The 23,200-nt window shown below is 45.9% G+C and overlaps 1 protein-coding gene across 4 annotated transcripts in view; it reads right to left on the reverse strand.

Moving 5' to 3' along the window:
* The window catches only part of EVC2 (EvC ciliary complex subunit 2), a 126,226-nt gene that overhangs the window by 68,399 nt on the left and 34,627 nt on the right, over positions 1–23,200 (reverse strand). For all 4 annotated transcript variants that reach the window (XM_049108634.1, XM_049108632.1, XM_025437421.3 and 1 more), the window contains exons 8-9: positions 16,010–16,144; positions 12,378–12,517 (exon numbers count right to left, since the gene is read on the reverse strand). In XM_049108634.1, the coding sequence (XP_048964591.1) occupies positions 12,378–12,517; positions 16,010–16,144 (275 nt within the window). The remainder of the gene's footprint in view (positions 1–12,377; positions 12,518–16,009; positions 16,145–23,200) is intronic.

Genomic DNA, 23,200 nt, shown 5'->3' on the forward strand with positions numbered 1-23,200 from the left:
AAAAGGAAAACCAAAGCTGGAGGCATCACAATTCCAGACTTCAAACTGTATTACAAAGCTGTGATCATCAAGACAGCATGGTGCTGGCACAAAAACAGACACATAGATCAATGGGACAAAATAGAGAACTCAGAAATGGACCCTCAACTCTATGGTCAACTAATTTTCGACAAAGCAGGAAAGAATATCCAATGGAAAAACGACAGTCTCTTCAACAAATGACGTTGGGAAAATTGGACAGCCACGTGCAGAAGAATGACACTGGACCACTTTCTTAGACCATACACAAAGATAAATTAAAAATGGATGAAAGACCTAAATGTGAGACAGGGATGCATCAAAATCCTAGAGGAGAACACAGGCAGAAACCTCTGTGACGTTGGCCACAGTAACTTCTTGCTAGACACATCTTCAAAGGCAAGGGAAACATAGGCAAAAAATGAACTATTAGGACTTCACTCAGATAAAAAGATTTTGCACAGCAAAGCAAACAGTCAATAAAACTAAAAGAAAACCTACAGAAGGGAGAAGATATTTGCAAGTGACCTATCAGAGGGGGTAGTATCCAAAAAGGCTAGTATCCAAAATCTACAAAGACTTTACCAACTCAACATCCAAAAAACAAAGAATCCAGTCAAGAAATGAGCAGGAGATGTGAAAAGACATTTCTCCAAAGAAGACATACAAATGTCCAAAAGACATAAAGAAATGCTCAATATCACGGGCATCAGGGGTATACAAATCAAAACCACAATAAGGTATCACCTCACATCAGTCAGAATGGCTAAAATAAACAACTTAGAAAACAAGAGATGTTGGCAAGGATGCAAAGAAAGGAGAACCCTCTTACACTGTTGGTGGGAATGCAAAGTGGTGCAGCCCCTCTGAAAAATAGTATGGAGGTTCCTCAAAAAGTTAATATAGAGCTACCCTACGATCCAGCAGTTGCACTTCCAGGTATTTATTCAAAGGATACAAACATAGTGATTTGAAGAGGCACCTGCACCCCAGTCTTGATAGCACAATAGCCAAACTGTGGAAAGAGCCCAGATGTCCATCGGCAGATGAATGGATAAAGAAGACGTGGTGTATACATGCAATGGAATATTACTCAGCCATCAAAAAGAACAGCATCTTGCCATTTGCAATGATGTGGATAGAACTAGAGTGTTTTATGCTAAGTGAAATAAGCCAGTCAGCAAAGACTGATTGATTTCACTGTAAGTGGAATTTAAGAAACAAAACATAAACATAGGGGAAGGGAAGTAAAAATAAAGATGAAATCAAAGAGGGAGACAAACCAGAAGAGATGCTGAACTCTAGGAAACAAACTGAGGGTTGCTAGCGGGAGGTGAGTGGGGGGATAGGGTAACTGGGTGATGGGCATTAAGGAGGGCATGTGATGGCATGAGTCCTGAGTGTTCTATGCAACTGATGAATCACTGAACTCTACCTCTGAAACTAATAATACACTATATATTAACTTAATTGGATTTAATGGCACTTGGGTGGCTCAGTGGTTAGCATCTGCCCTTGGCTCAGGTCGTGATCTTGCATCTTGGGATTGAGTCCTGCACTGAGGCTCCCCACAGGGAGCCTGCTATGTCTCTGCCTCTCTCTGTGTCTCTCAAGCATAAATAAATAAAATATTTAAAAATAAACAAACAGTTTAAATAAATAATAAATAAAACAATCAGAGCTGTCTCTCACTCATATTGAACTCCCAGTAAATTCAGTAATCATTACTATTATTAGGATATTATGCAGCCACTTAAAGTTAAGAACAGGCTGTTCTATTGTTATAGATGTTGAACAATCTCCAAGACTGCTGAAAAGTGGGGAAAAAGAAGCAAAACAATGTGCAAGGTATGCTATTATTTTATGTTTTAAAACAGGAGGATATGTGTATATGCATATGTCCATAAACGATCTCCAAAGATACGTGGCATGAGGAATGGATGCCTTCAGGTGCAGGCATGAGAAGACAATTTGATTTTCACAGTACAGCCTTTTATGCCACTCTAATTCTTTGCCACATTCACTATTTAGTATTCAAAAAATTGGCTAAGAGACAGAAAACAAAACACAACAAAATGTGGGCATTAATCAAAGTCGGGGACTATGCGTGTGCTCTTCCCTGGGACACAGGGAGTTTCTTGGTTGCTTTTGACAACCTATCTCCAGGCCTATCTGTGGCTGGTGCTAGACCTACCATGTATAATAGCAGAGTCAGGGTAGTGGTCCAGGGCAGGACCCCAAAAGTCTGCTAGAAGCACCACCATCCCCAGAAAAGCTGGCTCTAGTCCTGCCTGCATGCATGGACTTCCTGTTTGTGACTCCTTTCCATGTGGTTGGACTGGCTAATCAAACTGGCCAGTGCTGGCAAGGGCCCATGCATATCTCCCTCTCCTCAGGGCCCCTTCTGGTGGAGGAGCTCTATGAGGGAATTGATGGGGTCCAGGGGTTGGCACTCGGCACAAGCAGCCACAGCACCTGGTGACTGGGAGCAGGAAGTCTCTGAAATTGGCTTTATTGAGCAGGAATGCAGAGTCTCACTGTGGAGCTCATTACGCCGCACAGAGAGCCACATCCTCCGACCTAGCTTTTCGATGTAATGAAAGTGATGGGCGATTTATTTTTTTGGCCAGGTTGGAGAACATGCCTGATATAGGTCTTATTTCCCAATTGGCTCAGGATTCAATGTTTAAAGGAGATAAGGAGCTCTTTATTGACCCCCTCAGATACTCCAACAGTTGAGGGGATTCCTTTTATCTCCAAGAAACCCCCAAGAGGATGCATGAACCTCACGGCCTGGATGGGGTGGTGTGGATTAGGAGAGATGCTAAGTCAGGGATAATATCACATCATACCCTGCAAAGGTTCCCCGGATCAGGTGTAAACCACTTGCACCCGGCAGAGGTGCTTTCATGATTATTCCAGCTTGCACAATCTCACTGTGCTGTATTTATTCGCGTGTGAGTTCTTTCCCTCATAGACGGTGGGCATCTTGGGGGTTCTTGCTTTTCTTGGCTTCTTCTCCAGCACCTCACCTAGCAGAGTGCCAGGCGCTCAGCAGGAACTAAGAAAACACCTGCTGGAAGAAGGAAAGCGTCTCCTCCAAGAAACCCTCACCTTGCTGGGAAGAGGACAGCGAGGGTTGCCATGGAAACCAGATGGAGCATGACTGCTGCGCTGCTCTACCGCAGCTCCTGTTTGGTCCTCCATAAAAATCCCACTCTGGCTTGTCAGCCGCTGGCAAGCACCCAGCACCCAGGGGAATGGGGCAGCAGGGCACAGGTGTGTGGGCGGGGCTTCGCCTCAGCTGGCCTGGGGTGCTTGCCAGTCGAGCGAGGCTGTAGGTGAATGAACCCTGACATCACCCTTCTGGAAGTCCAGGACTGGTCTAGACATGGGTCACCTGTACAGTGGGTTGGGGTGAGAGGGAGTCAGGGGGGCTAGGAGTCCCCTCTTTTGGACACTAAGCCTTTTCCCGACACCTTTCCATGTGTCCAGGTTTCTGAAACCTCTGCACTTTTTGAGGACATCAGGAGGCCCTATCAGGCTCCCAAGCCCCATACACATGGGGTCCCCTTGCCAAGAATGCCCCCATTCCTTTCCCATCGGTGTCCTAAAGACCCCTCAATACCCAGTGCAAATTTCACCCACAGATTCACTCACAAGGCATTGCTAACACTTAGCTAGTGCTGCTGGACTCGGTCCAAACAAGGGCTTGGGAGTCTATGGTGGGCAACACACACATGGAGCATTACAAAACCACTCAGTGAGGGACCTGACGGAGGCCCAAGGGCAGAGAGCTTACCCGAGTCTGGTTTGTGTCTTTACTGTGTAAATGCCCAGTGCTTGGCATCTACGAGATGCTTTGGTGCTTGATCCAACAGGAAGCAAAAGAAGCAGGTAGCGGGGCAGGTGCATGAGAGGGCAGGGGAGGAGATTGTTTAGAATCTGAGAACATTATCATCAGCTTCCTAAAACCCACACCCACCCCCATGAGAACTTCAGTGGAATATCTGGCAATATGTCATGAGTGCAATTATTCGAGACCCTACTATGTGCAAGGAGCCCCATGGAGAGATGAGGGAGTATGGAACTAGTCACAGAAAGAGCTGCCCCACCTGGACTATGCGCCCTCTCCCTCCTGGTGAGCCTCCTCTTACAATCCAAGACGGATCTCCATCCATGGGCTTGGAGCGAGGAAGCACCAGAGGGCCCAGCCTTGCTCAGAAGACCCAGCTTTGAGCTCTGCACCAACCACTTCTGAATGGAGAGAAGTGACCATTTCTAATGGCCCTGGTCTGAAGACAACCCTCAGGTTGTTCCAGAAACAACTGTATGACTTACCCAGTCCACAGACCCCCTCAAATCTCTCCTTCTCTCTCATTCTTTTGAGATTTTTCTTTCTTTTTTTTTTTTAATGCTTTTTAAAAAAGACCTCTTTTTTTTTTGAGAGAGAAAGAGATAGGAGAGCACAAGCAGGGAAGAGAGGGAGAAGGAGACTCCCCCCTAAGCAGGGAGCCCGACATGAGGCTCGATCCCAGGACCCTGGGATCATGACTTGAGCCAAAGGCAGACACTAAACCAACTGAGCCACCCAGGTGCCCCATCTTTTCAGATTTTTCTGATCATTTCCTTAAATAACGGCCACCCAGGGATACCAGGTCCAAATCCCTGGAATCTGGAAATGTGGTCTTATAAAAACAAAGGACCTTTGGAAGTGTAATTAAGTGAAAGATCATGAGGTGTGGAGATCACCTTGGCTTATCTGTGGGCCCTAAACCCGATCACAAATGTCTCCCTAAGGCAGAGGCAGAGGAGACTGGATACGTACAGATGGGGAGGAGTCCACCTGGAGGTGGAGACCAGAGGGACATGGCCACAAGTTGAGGACTGCTGCTAGCAGCCCCAGAAGCTGGAAGAAGAGGGAAGGACTCCACCGTGGAGTGTCTGACGGGAGGCGGCCCTGCCAACAGCTTGTCTTTAGCCCAGTGAAACCAACTCCGGGCCTCTGGCCTCCAGCCCCGAGAGAGAATAACTCTGTTCCTTGGGGATCCCAAGTATGTAGTGAGTTGTTAGAGTGGCCACAGGAAATACTCCTCCAGCTCACCCACAACGCAGCATGCAGCCAGCTTCTGTCCTAGCACCTACGAGGCAGCCACGGTTATCCGTACGCGATAGATATGGCACCTAGAGTCACCTGCTAGTAAGTGGCACTGCTGGGACCCAATCCAGGTAGTCGTGTGTCTCAACCCCATCTCTTAACCCCTGGGCTCTACCACTTGACCTCCAGCAGCCTCTGTACCTCCCACCAGAGCACCTGCAGAAACGAGTCCTACATCCAGGCCGCCGGACCTCCAGCCTTGTGTGGGCACTCTCCCTACCTGCTAATTCTTTGGGGTTCTGCTAGAAGCCACCTCCCCACTCTGGCAGGACTATCCTATACCTTCCTACAGTACTCCCCTCTTCTTCCCCATGTCATCACCTCACACTTCATTGGGAAGCATCATATAGGGACGTGCCATGTTCACACCTCCCATCACGCACCTGCAGGCATCTCTGCATGCTCTGGACTTCCCTTCCCAGGACAATGGCCCCAACCTCTCTCCGGTGGTGACACCAGAGCTCTGGCTCCCAGCCTCTCAGTACCATTTCCTGCAATTGTCCCTGAGCCTCCCCTGTCTGTGGAGGACCATCCCCAGCAGAGCATTCAGAGCCTCTGGCATCACCGTAACTGTCCTTCTCGTGGCCCCGGGTTCTCTTTACTCTGATGCTTCCCTGCACAGCAGGCTAGCCGCCCCTTCTTCTAGGACTCTTTTTCTCTCCTGCTCTCACTCCCCTGGTTTCCTGTCACTTTGCTGAGGGTGTAAAGGCTATGGTTCCTGAGGCGCCTTCCCATTCCCCTCCACACCTCTCTCCACTTTCTGGGGGTTTCCCCCTCCTTCCCTGTCCTGCCACCTGCAGTCCCCACTCCTACCCCGCCTGCATCTGAACAGACCTTCGGGCTCCTCCTGACACATCCATCTGGTGTCTGTAGGTATCTCCAACTCGCCCAGCTCAGAAAGGCCTCTAGATCTTTTCCTCAAAACTCAGTCTCCCTCTTTCCTCGTCTTAGGAAGCAGCAGCACCTTCCCCCCAGGTGCTGACAGCTCTTCTCCCACAGACCCCACTCCCAAGCCATCAGTGGGTGCTGCTGCTCCTCCTCCCTCATCCATACCTTGATTCTGCGGACCTCTGTGGAGCCTGTGGGAGGGACATCACACAGACCTACCCCCTGGAGGTCCTCCTGGGACATCAGCCCTGAGTAAGAGGCCAGGTGCAGCCCAGCCAAGGGACTAGTGGCTGCCAAGTGAATGTTGCTCTGCGAGGGTGTCCCGCCACAGCCCAACCCCCTGGGGCCAACTCTGGGCAGCCTGTGAGGCCACGTCAAACCTGAACCTGCAGCGCTAACTTCTGGTTGGAGTAACCCTGCCCCTTCTCACCATCTTTCCTGTCCAATTAACCAGAGAGGCCCCAATCTACCTGCTGGTGACTCTCCATCAAGCTTGCCACTATTGTATGGCCCTACCTCCACAAGCACCTACTGTGTGCCAGGCAGTGCTTGAAGCACTCAGAATAAATCAGCACACAAGACAGAAAGTCCCCACCTTTGTGAACTTCCTGCCTAGCTGGGAAGACAGAATCCAACATTAAAGACAAGACAAGACACAGACAAGACACCTAAGGTGGCTTCTGACAGCCCTGAGTGACAGGAAGAAAGTCAAGGGTGGGGAAGTCAGGATGAATAATGGAAGCTGCTCCAGGTCATGCTCACACTGGCTCTGCGTGACCCTCCAGCCCACTTCCGTGTGCTACTGCCACGCTGGCCTCATCCCCTTCTAGACCCTAAGTGCCCACGTATGTCCCTCCCTGAGCTCCATCCATGCAGCCCCCATGGGGTGCTCACCACTCAAGTCTCAGCTCTCCTGAGCCCCCCCTAGAGGGCCTCCCAGTACCCCCAGGGGAAAGCGAGCCCCTGCTATTCTGCAACAGAGCATTTTGCTGCTTTATAGCCCCTCCACACCATGGAACTGCAGGGTTATCCACACGGGCCTTCATATTCCGCTTGTGTGCATCCCACGAGGACCACCACCCGGACGATTTGCCAGTGTCGAGCCAGGGCCTCCTGTGTTTTAAAAATGATTGCACACAGGAGCAAATTACCCAGAAAGAACAAACGAACTACCAGAATTTGGGGTGAGCTGCTCCATTACCCTGAGTTCCGGAAATGAGAAACAAAATCACATCTCAGCAGCATTAATATAGAATAGAAATGGTGCAGTTGTAAAAAAAATCCTACTACATGGCGGGTGCAGGAAACCACTCAAGGCATGGATCTAAAAGCCTCAATTCAACCAATACTCACCGAATGCCTACTCTGTTCGCCTAGAAACCACAATTTAGAGACAGTCTAGAACAGGATGCTGGCAACATCAAAAGATAGTGTTGGGGATCCCTGGGTGGCTCCGTGGTTAGCGTCTGCCTTCGGCCCAGGGTGTGATCCTGGAGTCCCGGAATCGAGTCCCACATCAGGCTCTCAGTGAAGAGCCTGTTTCTCCCTCTGCCTGTGTCTCTGCCTCTCTCTTTCTGTGTATCATGAATAAATAAATAAAATCTTAAAAAAAAAAGATAGCTATGAGCTTCCTTTAAATAACAGGAAATGAACACTGGCCTGGACTTTCTTCTTTCCCTTTGTGTTTCTGGAAAATTCTAAGTGCCATCTTTTTTAAAAGCTGTTTTGTCAATAGAACAGTGGATCTGAAAGGATATGGGCCTGGGGGCAAACCCATCACCAGTCACTTGTGTGACCTTAGGCAAAACCAATCAAACTTTTTAGACATCAGCTTCCCTTCCAGAACCATTGTGAGAATTACCTAAGGTCACAGACAAGAGGTGCCTGGCAGTGATCTGGGCCAGAACAATGCTAGAGCTAAGACACTGTGGGGCTCTCTGTGCTTCTAGAAACTTCCAGGAGCAGACAGAGGTACCCAGTTCTCCCAGTTCCTCCTCCCTCTTGCCTCTGCCTGTCCAGAGCTAAGCTGCCTCCATTATGACAACTATCTAAGAGCCTGACACAAATCCAAGGAAACCCCTCTCCCTCAGATACTCTCGGTGAGACAGCCCATGAAGAAATGATGTAAAAGATAAACCACCACGCAAACCAGGGAGATGCTCTTTATCAAAGGTAAATCAGCAAAACGAACTACCCGAACAAGGTCAGGGCTCTGATGGGTCTGAGAAAGGCAGCAATCAAGTCACATAATGACATATTTAGAAGCCCAGCTAAACTTGACATAAGAATTACAAATGGGATAAATTATTTGTTAGAGAAAAAAAGCTTTTTTTTTTTTTTTTTTTTTAATTTTTTGGTGGAGAGACAATCACAGACTTCCATGCATACTAAGCCTCTGACATTCTGAGTGACATTTTCTTTCTGGAAGCTCCAAAGCCCAACTTTAAGTCAAGATGGAAAGATTAAAAGTAACTGACAATGCTATGATTGAAAAACAAACAAACAAAAACCAGGTCCCTAAAACGAGCATTCAACCACGGAATCTGAAACACAGCGAGTGTTCAATAAATAATGAATGTTGGGATGGGGGCGGTGGGGGAGGGGGCGGGGGAAGAGAGGGGGAAGGGAGGAGACCAGGACAAATGCAGCTCTCTCCAGCTGAGCACTCTCAGGTCATGCTCCACAATCCATGTTAAACACTCTTCAGGCAAAACAAGAGGGGCTCCCAAGGAGAAATAAATATAAAATTCCAGAGCTCCGAGGGGATTTACAAGAATAAAATCTTGGTAACCTCAATGTCCTCCGAGCACTCTACACACCAGGACCAGCACATCGCAGCCTGTTCACTTCATAGAATGTGGGGCTCAAGGAAGCCCGTGCTCCTTATACACCATCACTTCTTGAACTAACAACAAAGACAGGATGATTGATACCTTCCATATGATACTAACACCGTTCACGTTATACGCTGTTACTATGATATGTTATTATATGCACTGTTGCGTATTAGTACACACGTACTGTGTGTGTATGTAATACACACGTATTACATATATACATATGCTAATTATAACCCTAATTCCTTTGGCCAGAGGTTGCAGAGTACGACCTACCTGCAAATTAAATTTCTAGGTGCCGATCACACAAGCCAAGTCATCTCACTCTACTTTTCCTTTCCATGTTTTGGAAGACAACAGACTTTTAGCTAGGCAACACCTTTATAATCACCTGCGCCTACCATTTAATGTAATGAGAGACATTCGTGAATCTCTGCCAGTTGCCAGCCACCCTTCTCTCCACTACCCATCCACTCTTCCCCTCCCTCTTTCTTCTTGGGTAGCGTGGCAAATTCTGATTTGTTGCCCTTGGCATTCTGAAGAGGGAATTAAGCTAAAATGAAGGATCACACCTGAATGGCTGTGCAAAGCGCAGTTAGCCACGCCACAAGAGCCCAGACCCAGAAACAGATGAACAAGACCCAATGCCCAGCTGGGTGCAAGGACAGCCCAGCAGGTATGGGCCTGAAGGTCTGACACTGCAGGATGGCACTCGGCTGGGAAGGGACAACCCTCAGGCAGGATGGAAGTCCCTCTGTGCTCAGAACCCCCATAGCTCACAAAGTGCCAAGAGTTGGACACGAGAGAGCACTTCTCTCAGACCAGTGACCAGTCACTCCTAAGGAAGTAGAGACAGTGCTCTCCATTTCTTGTGCTCTCTTGAGTCCGTCTCTGCCCGCCACGGGACAGTTTCCAGGCCCCAGGGAGACAGGACCAGAGCTGTTCGATCTTGCTCCCAGGCTCTCCCACTATCAGTTGCTGTTTGCACCACTCTTAAGACTCCTAGAAGGGATGAGCATCTTGAGTGCTTCTCTTTACCATCTGCTCATCTCCTGTTAAGTCAGGCCCCAACTCAGAGATGCAAAACTCCAGGGAAGACTCTGCCACCAAGTCCCTTTCCCATCATGAAACTGGCACTTCTGGTTTCCCCCACCCGGAGATGAAGAAACCAGGATTCAGAGAATATTTGTGAAACATAACATGGCTGAGATTCTACAGAGAAAGCTCCAGTCCTGTCCTGTCACTTACTAAATGTGTGGCTGTTCTACACCTCTTCACTTAGAAGAGCATTAGATCCTTCAACTAGCAAATAGGAAAAAGAGGATGCCTTATTGAAGAGCATTAGTATGGGGACCAAAGGCACACAATCAAAATGACCCAGGCATACCTCATAAAGATAAAAAGCTTCTGCACAGCAAAAGAAACAGTCAACAAAACTAAAAGACAACCTACAGGATGGGAGAAGATATTTGCAAATGACGTATCAGATAAAGGGCTAGTATCCAAGATCTATAAAGAACTTATCAAACTCAGCAGCAAAGAAAAAAACAATCCAATCATGAAGTGGGAAAAAGACATGAACAAAAATGTCACAGAGGAAGACACAGACATGGCCAACAAGCACATGAGAAAATGCTCCGCACCATTGGCCATCAGGGAAATACAAATCAAAACCACAATGAGATACCACCTCACACCAGTGAGAATGGGGAAAATTAACAAGACAGGAAACAAAAAATGTTGGAGAGGGTGTGGAGAAAGGGGAACCCTCTTGCACTGTTGGTGGGAATGTGGACTGGTGCAGCCACTCTGGAAAACTGTGTGGAGGTTCCTCAAAGAGTTAAAAATAGATCTGCCCTATGACCCAGCAATTGCACTGCTGGGGATTTACCCCAAAGATACAGATACAGTGAAACACCGGGACACCTGCACCCCGATGTTTCTAGCAGCAATGTCCACAACAGCCAAACTGTGGAAGGAGCCTCAGTGTCCATCGAAAGATGAATGGATAAAGAAGATGTGGTCTATGTATACAATGGAATATTACTCAGCCATTAGAATGACAAATACTCACCATTTGCTTCGATGTCGATGGAACTGGAGGATATCATGCTGAGTGAAATAAGTCAATCAGAGGACAAACATTATATGGTTTCATTCATTTGGGGAATATAAAAATTAGTGAAAGGGAATAAAAGGAAAGGAGAGAAAATGAGTGAAAAAATCAGTGAGGGTGACAAAACATGAGAGACACCTAACTCTGGGAAATGAACAAGGAATGGTGGAGTGGTGAAAAGGGAGATGGGCAGGGGTGGGGTGGGGTGACTGGGTGACGGGCACTGAGGGGGGCACTTGACAGGATGAGCACTGGGTGTTATGCTGCATGTTGGCAAATTGAACTCCAATAAAACAAAACAAAACTAAACTAAACTAAAAACTAAAAAACAAAATGACCCAGGCATAGGACAAGACCAGGAGCTAGGACCACAACCTAGGAGCAACAATAGAGAGCAGGCACAGGATATGGGACATAATAAAGTTTCAGAAACTTTAAGATAATTATGCTTCATATGTTTGAAGAAGTAAAAGATGAGACAGCATTTTAGAAGACAACTGGAGAAAGGACACGTATAAAGAAGCCCTCTGCAAATATTTGCAAAAGGGACAGGAGGAAAGGCCACGCTGATGAGCCTCATCAGTGAGACACTGTGGCCAGTGCAGCAGCATCCTGATCGCAAGCATGCGCCCTGCAGCCAGACTGCCTGGGCTTGAGCCTGGCTCTCTGTTTTCAAGTGTGTGCCCTGGGGCAAGCTCCACAGCCTCTCTCAAATCCTCATCCATGAGATGGTAAGAGCAGCAGTACCTGCTCCATAGGGTGGCTAAGAGGATTACAAGTTAGTATTCATGAAGTGTTTGGAACTGGGTCTGGCTCTAGGTTCTACTGTACACAGGAGGTACATTGTTAAGTATTCGTTAAATAAATAAAAAGAATGGAATTCAGTTCGGCAAACAAACTGCCTGGCCTGGCCCCTCTCTCCAGCCTCTTCCTTTATTTCTCTGTACTCAATACCTCAATCCACACATCAGTTGAACCGAGTTACTGTGCTTCACCAAATGCATCTTGCTCATTTCCTATCCTTTCATCTGCCCTTTCTTCCCTCTGCCTGAAGTCTTCCTTCTCTTAGTCCACCTGGAAAGCCTCCTTTTAGCAGCAGGGTGTTCATCAAACTTTTATGGTCACTTTCATTTATGTGACTGTCTTTCCCATTAGATCATAGCACAAACTACGTCTTATTCATCCCTTTTCCCAAATACTAAGCATTGTGGTTCCACAATGACTACTGAGTAACACATGAATGATTAACTGAATGAATGAATGAGTGAATGAATGCAACATACTCAGTGTTTGCTCTCAGGCCAGTGCAGTTAAGCAGTCATCATAACCAAGCAAGTATAATGTGATTGAGAATTCTTACTCTTCTAAGGCTTGAAGCATGCTCCCAGGGTCCTCTGAAGACAGAATGTCAATCATTTGGTCATTCAGCGCAAGGTCCTCATTGACACCATCAGCTGAGGTAAACTGGGAGTGCTCCAGCTTGCTCTCATGATGCTGAACCTGCAGGGAAATTTCAAGAATGGAGTAGGCCTTCTTATGAATGTCCTGTGCTGAGAAAATCATGGGGGAAGAGCAGGAACCTGCAGTCAGAGAAACTTGCTGGCCCCATCACCTGTGAGGAGGGTAAACTCAGACAAGACTCTGTAAACTCAGAGGGTAAACATTGCCCTGGGCCTCCATTTTCTCATCAAAGAAATGGGATCATAATTCCAGTAGCCCTGCATAGGGTTACTGTGCATATAAGCAAAACAATGTATGGAAAGGCCTCTGCAACTTGTAAAGACCTATAAAAATATTTCACTCAACAACAAAAAAAATAAATAAAAATAAAAATATTTCACCATCATCACCATCACCACCACCATCCTCATAATCATCATTATCACCATTATCACCACTATCATCATCATCACCATTGTCATTATCACTATCACCATCATCACCACCATCACCATCATCAAAACCATCATCGTCACCATCATCACCATCACCATAATCATCATCGTACAGAGGGAGTTTCCAGTTGGCAGACAGACTTCGACATGCATCTGGCTGGTTTCTAATTAGAATATAGATTGTCAGATGGAAGTGACATGGGAGATAATTAAGCCCAACCCAATGATTGGATCGTTTTGTCCTTATTATTAATTCTTCAAAGAGGTAATAACTATAGCAAATATTTAAGAATTCCTCTCCCTGTGCCTTGGATATGTTATCATCATGAAACTGTCACCACAAAATAAGTGCTGTTGCCCCCACATTACATACAAGAAACCACAGCTCAGAGGGGTTATCTGCATTCACATAGCCCATGAAGAGTCAGGGTTGGCATCTGGTCCCAAGTCGATCTAACTCATAAGATAGACGGAGCGAAGTGCTAGAAAAGGTGAAGAAGGCTGTCTTGTGTTTTATAGCACACTGTCTCACTGGTGGCCTTGGGCTGGCAAAAATAAAGAAAAATGTGAAAAGAGTTCAGTCTGTGAACTTCAAGGGTCTTCAGGCCTTAAATCAACACTTTGCTTTCCTCTCTGCAGGTGTAATGATCAGCCTTTCATCTCCAGGAAATGATTCCTGCTCCTTCATCATAGCAGCAGGGAAGTTTTGTTCTGTGATTGATAGTGGCTCTGGGAGACAAGCTGAAGGTCTGTTAAGAGGGGCCCTTTGTCTCCTCCTCCCTTTCGCCTGCCACAGACACTGTGGGCCCATATCACTTTGAAATGACCGACCTCTCCTCTGGGAAGCAGACACCAAGAGAGCGATGAGACAGGCCCTCCAGCCTCCAGAAATGGCCCCCAGAAGCCAAGTCCAGCGTACATGTGGCCACTTGACCCAAGTGTTTCAACTTCATGGGCCTCAGTTTCCTCAATATAGAGTGAAGGGGAGGGATGGCTGATGTTCCTTCCCTTCAAGGTGCTGGGCCCCTGGGTAACACTGGGTCACAGCAGCTCCAGCCCTCCATGGCCCTGGAGGGACCAACAACATGCCATGACGCTTACTGCCTCAAGCATCTTCTCATGGAGCTCATTGCCCTCTATGAACTGCGGCTCTGATTTCCTTCCTATCTGTCCAACCACTAATGGGCTGAAGGCTCGTTCATTCCCACACATTTATTCAGGGCTTTCCAAGCACCAGGTTCCGTACCAAGTAGTGGGGATGGTGGCAGATACCACCTGTTATCTACCCATGTCCCCTCGCCCTTACTGCTCCAGTGTCCACTAGCCCAAGATCTCTCAGCCAATACCCACACTTCTTTTCCTAAAGGCTTTTGCTGGCCCTCAGGGCCCATGCCAAGGAAATAAGGTCCCCCTGTGTCCGGCCCCTGCAGGAGCACCGGCAATACTGACTCTATCTGTGGCCCTCCATCTCATTCATGTCCTCTCTTGGGGCTATGTGTTCTGGCCCCTTGGAGATTAATATACATTCCTTAGAAATGCCCAGGAAGGCCAGAAGTGAGAGGTTTGTTTAGGCCTTCCATAATTTTTTTAAAGATAACATAGTCTTTCCCCCTCCTGATGCACAGATGGTGCCATGAGATCTAATGAAAGGGCAGCTGTCAGTGAGGTGCTCTCGAACCCATGAAGGTGTCAGTGGACCCTTTGATCTCACTACAGTGCCCTCTGCATGTTCCCTCACTCTATAAAATCTGTGGAGTAAGGTCTGGACTCTGTAAGAATAGCTGCTCAGCCCCTGGATCACCCCTCACCTGATCACACCAATTAAGTTACCCTGAATAAAACTCTGTGTAAACAGTATGCAGTGGCCTGCTCTGTTCTCTGGTCTCAAAGTGCCTTCTCAGTGGGAAGGACAGGCCTTCCTCCCCTACCTTCTAACAGCCCCTATGCCCCCATGTCCTTGACTGATGACTAGCGGGGTGTAGTATATACTCCAGCTCCTTCCCTCCTTGGGTGGAATGATTCTGAGATGAGTTCCATACTGTCCCCAGAGGTCACAGGCAGGGTGAAGCTCCAGGGGCCCACAGCAGTAACCTGACCAGCGGCCTTCCTTCCTGCCTCACTTCCCAACCCCACACCACTACCTCCTGGGATCACTTCCCATACAGGCTATTTGTGTTTGGGTCCTGGACCCGGGGTGTGCTTCTGTGGGAATCCAGACCAAGGCAGGAATAGAGAGAATAAGACGTTCACAGGTGGGCCCAACAGATTAGGAGGTGTGCTGGGTGGGGTCTACAGAAGCTAGTGCGGGAACCCAGAGAAAGGGCCCCCACCCCAGCCAGCACGACACTCACGAAGGGCAGAGGATGGGAAAGCATCCGGGGTGAGTATGGTGAGCTGATGATCTCAGGGAACGCTGAGTTACTGCCTCGACTGGGGCTGAGGAGTGAAGAAGAAAATGGCAGCAGAGGTGGGCAGAAGCTGGCCCCGGGGGGCTTCCTAAGCCGGGCTGACAGATCCACTCTCTCCCTGAGGAGGAAGTGAGTGTGGACCATTGAGGAGTGTGGACCAGGACCTGAGTCAGTGTGGCAGGAACACAGAGCCGGCCACCCAGATGGGGGCTCCGTTATTCAGTCAGATCACAAGGGGCCCTCAGCCCTGGCCACTTGCTGGAATCATCCAGAAAGCTTTAAAAACGATGAATGAGGGACGCCTGGGTGGCTCAGAGGTTGGGTGCCTGCCTTCAATTCAGGTCTGAACCCAGGATGTGGGATCAAGTCCCATATTGGACTCCTTGCAGGGAGCCTGCTTCTCCCTCTGCCTATGTCTCTGCCTCTCTCTCTCAGTCTGTGTCTATCATGAATAAATAAATAAATCTTTAAAAAAAGATAAATAAAAACGATGAATGACAAGGACACATCCTGACATGGTTGTTAGAGTCTCTGCAGCTGAGCCCGGACATGAGCATGTGTCTGTCATCTCCCTGGGGATGGGGACATTCATCTAGGGCAGAGACTCACCTAGCTGGAGGATAAACTTCAACCTCACATCTCCTGCCAACCAATCCCCCTCCAGGTACAAAACACATATGGAGACTCACCTGATGCCTGGCAAACGGGCCTCCCTTTAAACACTGGTATCGAGCCATGAAGAAAAGTGTGACCCAGGTCAGCACAAAGGAGATGACAGAGGCTGTGAAGAATCCTGCTGCATGGAGGCCGTGATTTGGGACAACCTACAGGATGAGAGGAAGACAGGGGCTTGTCCATGGTCACGCTTCATATCTTTCAGTCAGGTCATAACTAAGAGTTACAGCAGAATAAGCACGGAGTCAGCGAGAATGGCCTGGGTTTGGACCCAACTGTCCCCACTGGCTGGTGGCCTGAGACCATCGCTGGACCTCTCTGGGCCTGTTTCCTCACAGCGTGGCTTCCACACAGTGCGTCGGAAGCCCTGAGCAGGATGAGCACTGCCAGGAAGTCAGCACGGTGGCTTGCACGCAGTAGGGCCACCCCCCTGCCGAGCCTGGCGTACCACAGGCACTCAAGAACATTAAATTCCCAAACCCACACGTAAGAAACCTAAGGCAGCACTAGGGGCCCGTGAGTTGTTTTGAGTCGGGGGCAGATTTCTGCAGAGGCCAGAGGAAGAATCTGTAGTGCCCTTCCCTTCTCCCCATGCTGTCTGCACCCCTCTTCCCAAAAACATCAGAAAGGCACCCCCCCCCCAGCCCTCTCTGGACTTTAGGACCAGGCTAGAGGATGCACAGGGCAGGGAAGCATCGCACAGCAGGAGGTGGCTGGCTGCCAAGCAATCCAAAGACCTGGCTTAACATGCCCAGCCCTCTCTCTCCTCAGAGGCTTTCTCTGGACTCCAGCCAGTGAGAACCTGGGACAAATGTGCATCCGTGACAGGCCAGGAGTGGCTGGCATCAAACAACTGGGAGAAGCTAGTAGGTCCTAGACACTCCACCCTGAGCCCCTCCCTCCACCCGTTCCCTAGGTCCTAGACCACAGCAGCAGCTGGCATCTGACAAGCACTCACAATGGGCTGAGACTGCTTGCACACTTATGCATGCATCAGAACCAGGACAGCCTGTGGAAACATGCATCACTGTGCCCCACCCCGAGCTTCCAATTCACAAGACCTGGGGACAGGGCCTCAGGAGAGCCTTTCCAAGTTCCCAGGGGCTGCTGCTGTGCTATTGGTTTGAAAAACACCTTTTAAGAACTGCTGGGCTAAGGGTTTCACAAGACTTAACTCCTTGAATTCTCCCAAAGACACTTTGAACAAGATACAGAGCTCTGGATTTTTAATCCTACAGATCTGGATGGAAATGTCACCTCTGTCAAAACAGCTGTGATACCCCGGATGAGCAACTTGACTTCCGGCAACCTCACTTCTCTCATCTGTAAAATGGGGTAAAATTTCCTCATAGAATGAAGATTAAATAAAGTAGTAATATGGAGATTAGTGCAGTTTGGCTCATTTATCAATCAGCAATTATTTATTGAGTATTTACTGTGTACCAGGCTGTAAGCTGGGGTTCTTTGTGTGGTTATACTCTTTGTGTGGGTACTGACTGGGTCTGACCCAGGTCTGCCTCCTATTCACAAGTAAGGCGGACCTGTAAACAGCAGAGTAGGTGAAGCTTGGGCTCAGGACTCAGACACCTGGTGTGGCACCATCTCGGCCTTACTGGCCATGTAGTATTAGGCAGATGAGTTCATCTCTCTGCCTCTGCTCCTTCCCTTATAAATTAAGACAGTAGCCCTCCAAGGGTCATACTGAGGATTACACAAGAATATGAATGAAGGTGAATGTAGTCATTAAAAGAGTGCCTGGCTTTAATATGTGCTTACTAAACACCAGTGATTCTTGCTGTATCTTCCTTTGTGGGCTGTGTAAAATAAAGGCAAACACCTTTAGTATAGTAATAGAGAAGCTATATGGTGGCCATTAATGAGTCATTTTATCACAAGATGGACTCAAAAACAAACCTGGTCTGAGAGCCTCACATTCTAGTAATACTTTCATCCCTTGGAGTGTTTTCACCAAAATGTCTATACTCAAAAATAAGAGGGACAAAGTGTGTGTGTCCATAATATGAGGCTTTATAATGGTCAGGCCTTTAACTCAGCAATTTCATGCCTAGGATTCTCTCCTTAGGAAATAATTCAAAAATATGCATAAAAGCTTATATACAAGGTTGGTTTGGCTTAGAAATATACACAAAGATTTATTTATTTATATATGATTGTTTTTGCAGAGCACCATATAAAGTAACACAACTGTGTATGGATCCTAAATGTTCCCAAAACAAAGAATGATTATATTTTAAGTTTCTATAAATTATCCAATCCATATAATGAGCAATAATGTAGCCATTTTGTTACTCTTCAAAAGCACAGTAATGTATGCGTACTAGGGAAAAGGGTTCTTAACAGAAGTCTGTTTAAAAAGAAAAGCAAATTTCCTGTTACCTTCCCCTACCCACTCTAACCCAGCTTCCCTGAGGCAAATGTTTAAACAGATACTGTTTTTAGTTTTTATGGCTTCGTTAACCAAAATGGTTAGTTAACTTAAATACTCTAAAAATTAAGCATGTATCTTTATTTCTTGATTCATCAAATTACATATTATTAACTGAATTCCTGCTTTGACAGATGTGGATTTAGGTCATGAATTTTTACCTTACAAATTTATAGGATTTGTAACCTATAAATCTCTCTCTCTCCACACTTCCAATTTTAATGACTATTTTTAGTTTTTCAATTAGCTACCTTTGTAACTTCAAATTAAAAAATTAAACTTCAACTTTCACAGCACTTAGAGACTATTTTTTGTTTTATGTCTTCTTACTAAAAAAGATAATGAAATTAGTGTCCTACACTTGCCTCCAACTTGCCTTTCCTACTTCTTTCTTCCAGAAATTGTTAGACTTATAACATATATATTTTGTTCTGCAACCACAATTCTTTGTGGTTGTTTATAGGTTAATTACAGAAACTAAAAGTAACAAAAATTAAAAGACTTTATTATAATGATGATTAGGAAAATGTTATTCTCTGAAGAATTAAGTAAAAAATATAATCCTACATCACTATCCATCTGCTCCTCAAAGCAGTATGTTTCTAATTCAGTCCCTTTTCTTATAGTTTATCAATTATTCAAAATCATGCCATATTTTTAGTTTGCTTCAATTTGGACTAGCATTCTTTTTTGTGCAACTTTTTTTTTCCTAAAGTTTTTCATTGCCCTTCTTTTTTCTTCCTGTCATATACCATTTCCTTAATGATAGTATCTGTTGCAGGGAGTGGTTTCTTTCTTCTTCAAGTTGTCATTCCCAGAATGCTTTGACACTCTACTCTAATCAGGACTGGTTACTTTCCAGGCTTGCTGCACTGCTGTCATTTGAAGCCCTCTCTTTACAGCTTTCAGTATTGTTACACATTATTCCTTAAAGCAAAACTATGTTTCTTAGATCCCATCTCTTTCTATTTCTTGGATGCTTTTTTTTTTTTTAATTCCATGGAGTATTTTCATTATTTATTTATTCTCAAGTTAATCTGTTTAGAATTTTTTTTTATTTTATAAGTCTTAAAAGTGTTACTTTCTCCTCATTTGATTGATAATCTGGCTAAATCTATAATTCAAGGTCCAAAATCATTTTTCTTCAGCACTGGAGGTACCATCTCACTGTCTTCTGGCATAAAAGTGTCTGATGACTTCTTATAAGGATCTGTTTTTGCTTTTTAGGAATTTTAAGTTTTCCCTTTCCCTCAGAGTTCTGATTATTTGACCATTAAATTTTTTTTTAGATTTTATTTATTTATTCATGAGAGATACACAGAGAGAGGCAGAGATATAGGCAGAGGGAGGAGCAGGCTCCTCTTAGGGAGCCCAGTGTGGGATGTGGGACTCGATTCCAGATCCTGGGATCATGCCCTGAGCCAAAGGCAAATAGATGCTCAACTTCTGAGCCACCCAGGTGGCCCACCATTAGAACTCTTTTCTGCATGCTGGTAACCTATTACACCCGAATTCTATGACTATCATCATCACCATCACTGGAGAAGCCAGTCTGTGACCAGTTTAATCAGGAATGGCTGCAGATTATGAGAACATTGAATGTATTACTCAGGGGCTAAAAACACAATAAAGCCAGTCCTTGGTCCTGTGGTAACAATGCGGGCTGTAGTCAAGTTAAATTTTTCTCACAGACCAACAAGGCCAACTTGACCTTCAAGACAGCTAATGTATGTCAAGGTAGGGCAGAAACAGGAACTTCAGTCCAGACATTTATTGGAACCTGAATCAAAGAGCAATGCCGCATATGACTTTTTTGGCTACTGATCAATCAACCTCAATCCAAAGATGCTGTTATCAGAGACAGTCAGGGAACCAGTTCTGTTTCCATATTTGAATATCCTCCTGACTCTAAATCTTACATTTTAATTAACACGAAAATGACATGCAAGTTGTCTATTTGTGCTGGAAATAGTCCTCTGTGCTCTGATATGTATGCTTACTGGATTAAGAAAAAAATCAATACACTGTATAAACATGAACAGCATTGCACAGAGGTTACATTAAATACTAATGGAAAGGAAACAAAAAATCTGTGTCTAAAGAGGACAAAGGGGATATTGATTAGTAATTTGTTTTCAAGATTCTTCTTTCATAGAAGACAAATGCTTTTTTTTTCTTTCAGTTTTAGGAAGAATGGGGAGATAGGGAATTAATGGTATCTAATCACCATCAACTGCCAGTCCCTAGTTTGGATGCATGTAATAGGTTCAATAGTGTCTTCCAAAAGGATATACCAAAGTCTTAATGCCCAGTACCTATAAATGTGATCATATTTGGAAATAAGGTCTTTGCAAACATAATCATGTTGAGTTGGAAACTGGGTTAGGGTGGTCCTAAATCTAATGAACATTCCTTATAAGGACAGAGAAATGCAGAGACAGATTCACACAGAGAGGGCCATGTGACCATGGAGGCAGAGATTAGAGTGATAGATACAACCATAGATTTTCAGGAGCCACCAGAAGCTAGAAAGAGAGAAGGATTCTTCCCTACAGCCATCAAAGGGAGCACAGCTCTGCCAACACCTTAATTTCAGACTTCTAGCCTTCAGAACTGTGACAGAATAAGATTCTGTTATTCTAAGCTCCCCAGTTTGTGATAATTTCTATGGCATCCCCAGGAAACTAATAAGGTGTGATATATGCTTTATATTATTCAATCTTCAGCAATTCTATTGGGGATGTATTATCCCCATTCTATTTATAATCGGTAAATGTAGATGGAAAGAGATTAAATAATCAAAGTCCACAGCTGAAAAACAGTCCTAACCCTGCTTGGCTCCAAAGTGCGTGTTCCCCCTAATAGATCAAACTGCTTTTGTCCAGGGAGTTGTGTGGTTTTCTAAAAGCATTTTTAGTTCCAACTTCCCATACCATGGTAGAAGTTAACCTGCCTGCTTAATGAAAACCAGAAACAAAGACTAGGACAGAATTACATGCAGGCAGGGTCACTGTACTGCAAAAGGCAGCAACAGATCTGTCTTCTCCTTTCCTACTTCATGAAGTAAAACTGGTCAACTGGATCAGGCCACCATGCTTTTCTTCCTCTTCCCACCTCTACCTTCTCTGAATATCCACCTGGTGTCTTGCCCTCCTTTGGCCATTCACATGGCCAAGAAGAGTCGAGGCAGCATTGCAGGGCATGGGAGCAGGACCTAATACCAATGCAGGAATGAATGCCTATATCTAGGAAGAAGGCAAGGGATAAGGTAAGCTCTACAGATCCTACCATCTTTCTCTCTTCTCTCTTGCAATTCCTACTTTCAGATACCAAGTGATAAGTGCATATAGGTAGAGACTGTCTGCTTGGGACAGGCCCACTCACAACTCACTTTCTTCTTTCATCCTTCATTTCTCAGTGTTGCTAAATTAAGCTAGGTCTTGCTCCCCTGATCTACCCAAAATGCCTCTGCTCTTCAACTTTCCTCCTCCATGTAAATAACTAAAGAAGACTAAGATCTCAAGATGTAGCTTTATGGGAAAAGATAGGCTCTACATAATTACTACCTACCATCTTTATCACCATCATTATACTCACCATGATTGCCATTATGATTATCACCAACAGTCTCACCATCACATCACTATCATCACTATCACCATCAGCAGCAGCAGCACTGTCACTATCATCATCATCATCATCATCACTTTATCATCACCATGACTATCATCATCACCATCACTATCACCATCATCACTATCATCCATCATCAACCATGCTACTACCATCATCATCACCATCACTACCATTGTCAGAACCATCATCAGTAACATCATCATCATAGCTGACATGTACTGAACAGACATTACTCTAGAGATGGTTCCAAGTGCTTTGCATGCATTCTTACAATAATACCACAAAATGGACACTGTTTTAGTCTGTATTTTACAAATTAGAATACAAAAGTACTAGTAAGTTAAATAAGTCACCCAAGATCACAGAACTAGTCAATAGTGAGTGAACCTGGGATTCACACATCCAGCAGTCAGGGCTAGTAGCCTTCATACACAGTGGCCTCTCCAGGGCTCAGGCTCCAGCCTGGCCTTTTACCAGGAGCCCTGCATTGGGTCATGAGGATCTTGGGTCACTGTGAATGTTGAGATTCTTATTATGAGTATACAGCTCACTCTTCTGGACTGACTGGTAGGGCAGGATTTTCAAAATCTCCCAGTAGCTGGCCAAAAGCTGTCACAATCCATTCTTCAAAACTACACTTAACCATCAGTATCTTTATTGAACTGTTTGCCAGTGGCCAGGGCTTACTCCTTTTCTAGTCTTTGAAACCATACTTGAAACTCAGAATTCTTACATCCACTTCATATGTGCTAAAACCAAGCTTTGCTATATCTGTGTTTGCTGAAACTCTCTATTTAAGTGAGCTACCAGGGGTAACTCAGTGTTTGGATGTGGTGATAAACTTTCTTGACATCTAGTTTATTCAGTGGGCCCAGGCTGCGTGCTGGAAGGACAAGGGAGAAACAGATCCAGGCCCTGCTCTGAGGCCCTCACAATCCTGCAGAAAAACACACAAGCAAGCAGGCTGAAGTGACACGGTGTGACTAGGTTGAAGCTAGAGACGCCTGGAGGAGTGGGGCTGGGAGGAGGGGCAGCCCTTAACCTAGCTCAAAAGACAAAGGAGGCTTTCCATGAGGGGACCCATGGGCAGGGGAGAATGAACCAGGAGGAGATCAAGCCAGGC

Source organism: Canis lupus, chromosome 3 (genome assembly GCF_003254725.2).
Source record: "Canis lupus dingo isolate Sandy chromosome 3, ASM325472v2, whole genome shotgun sequence".
Taxonomy (NCBI): Eukaryota; Metazoa; Chordata; class Mammalia; order Carnivora; family Canidae; genus Canis; species Canis lupus.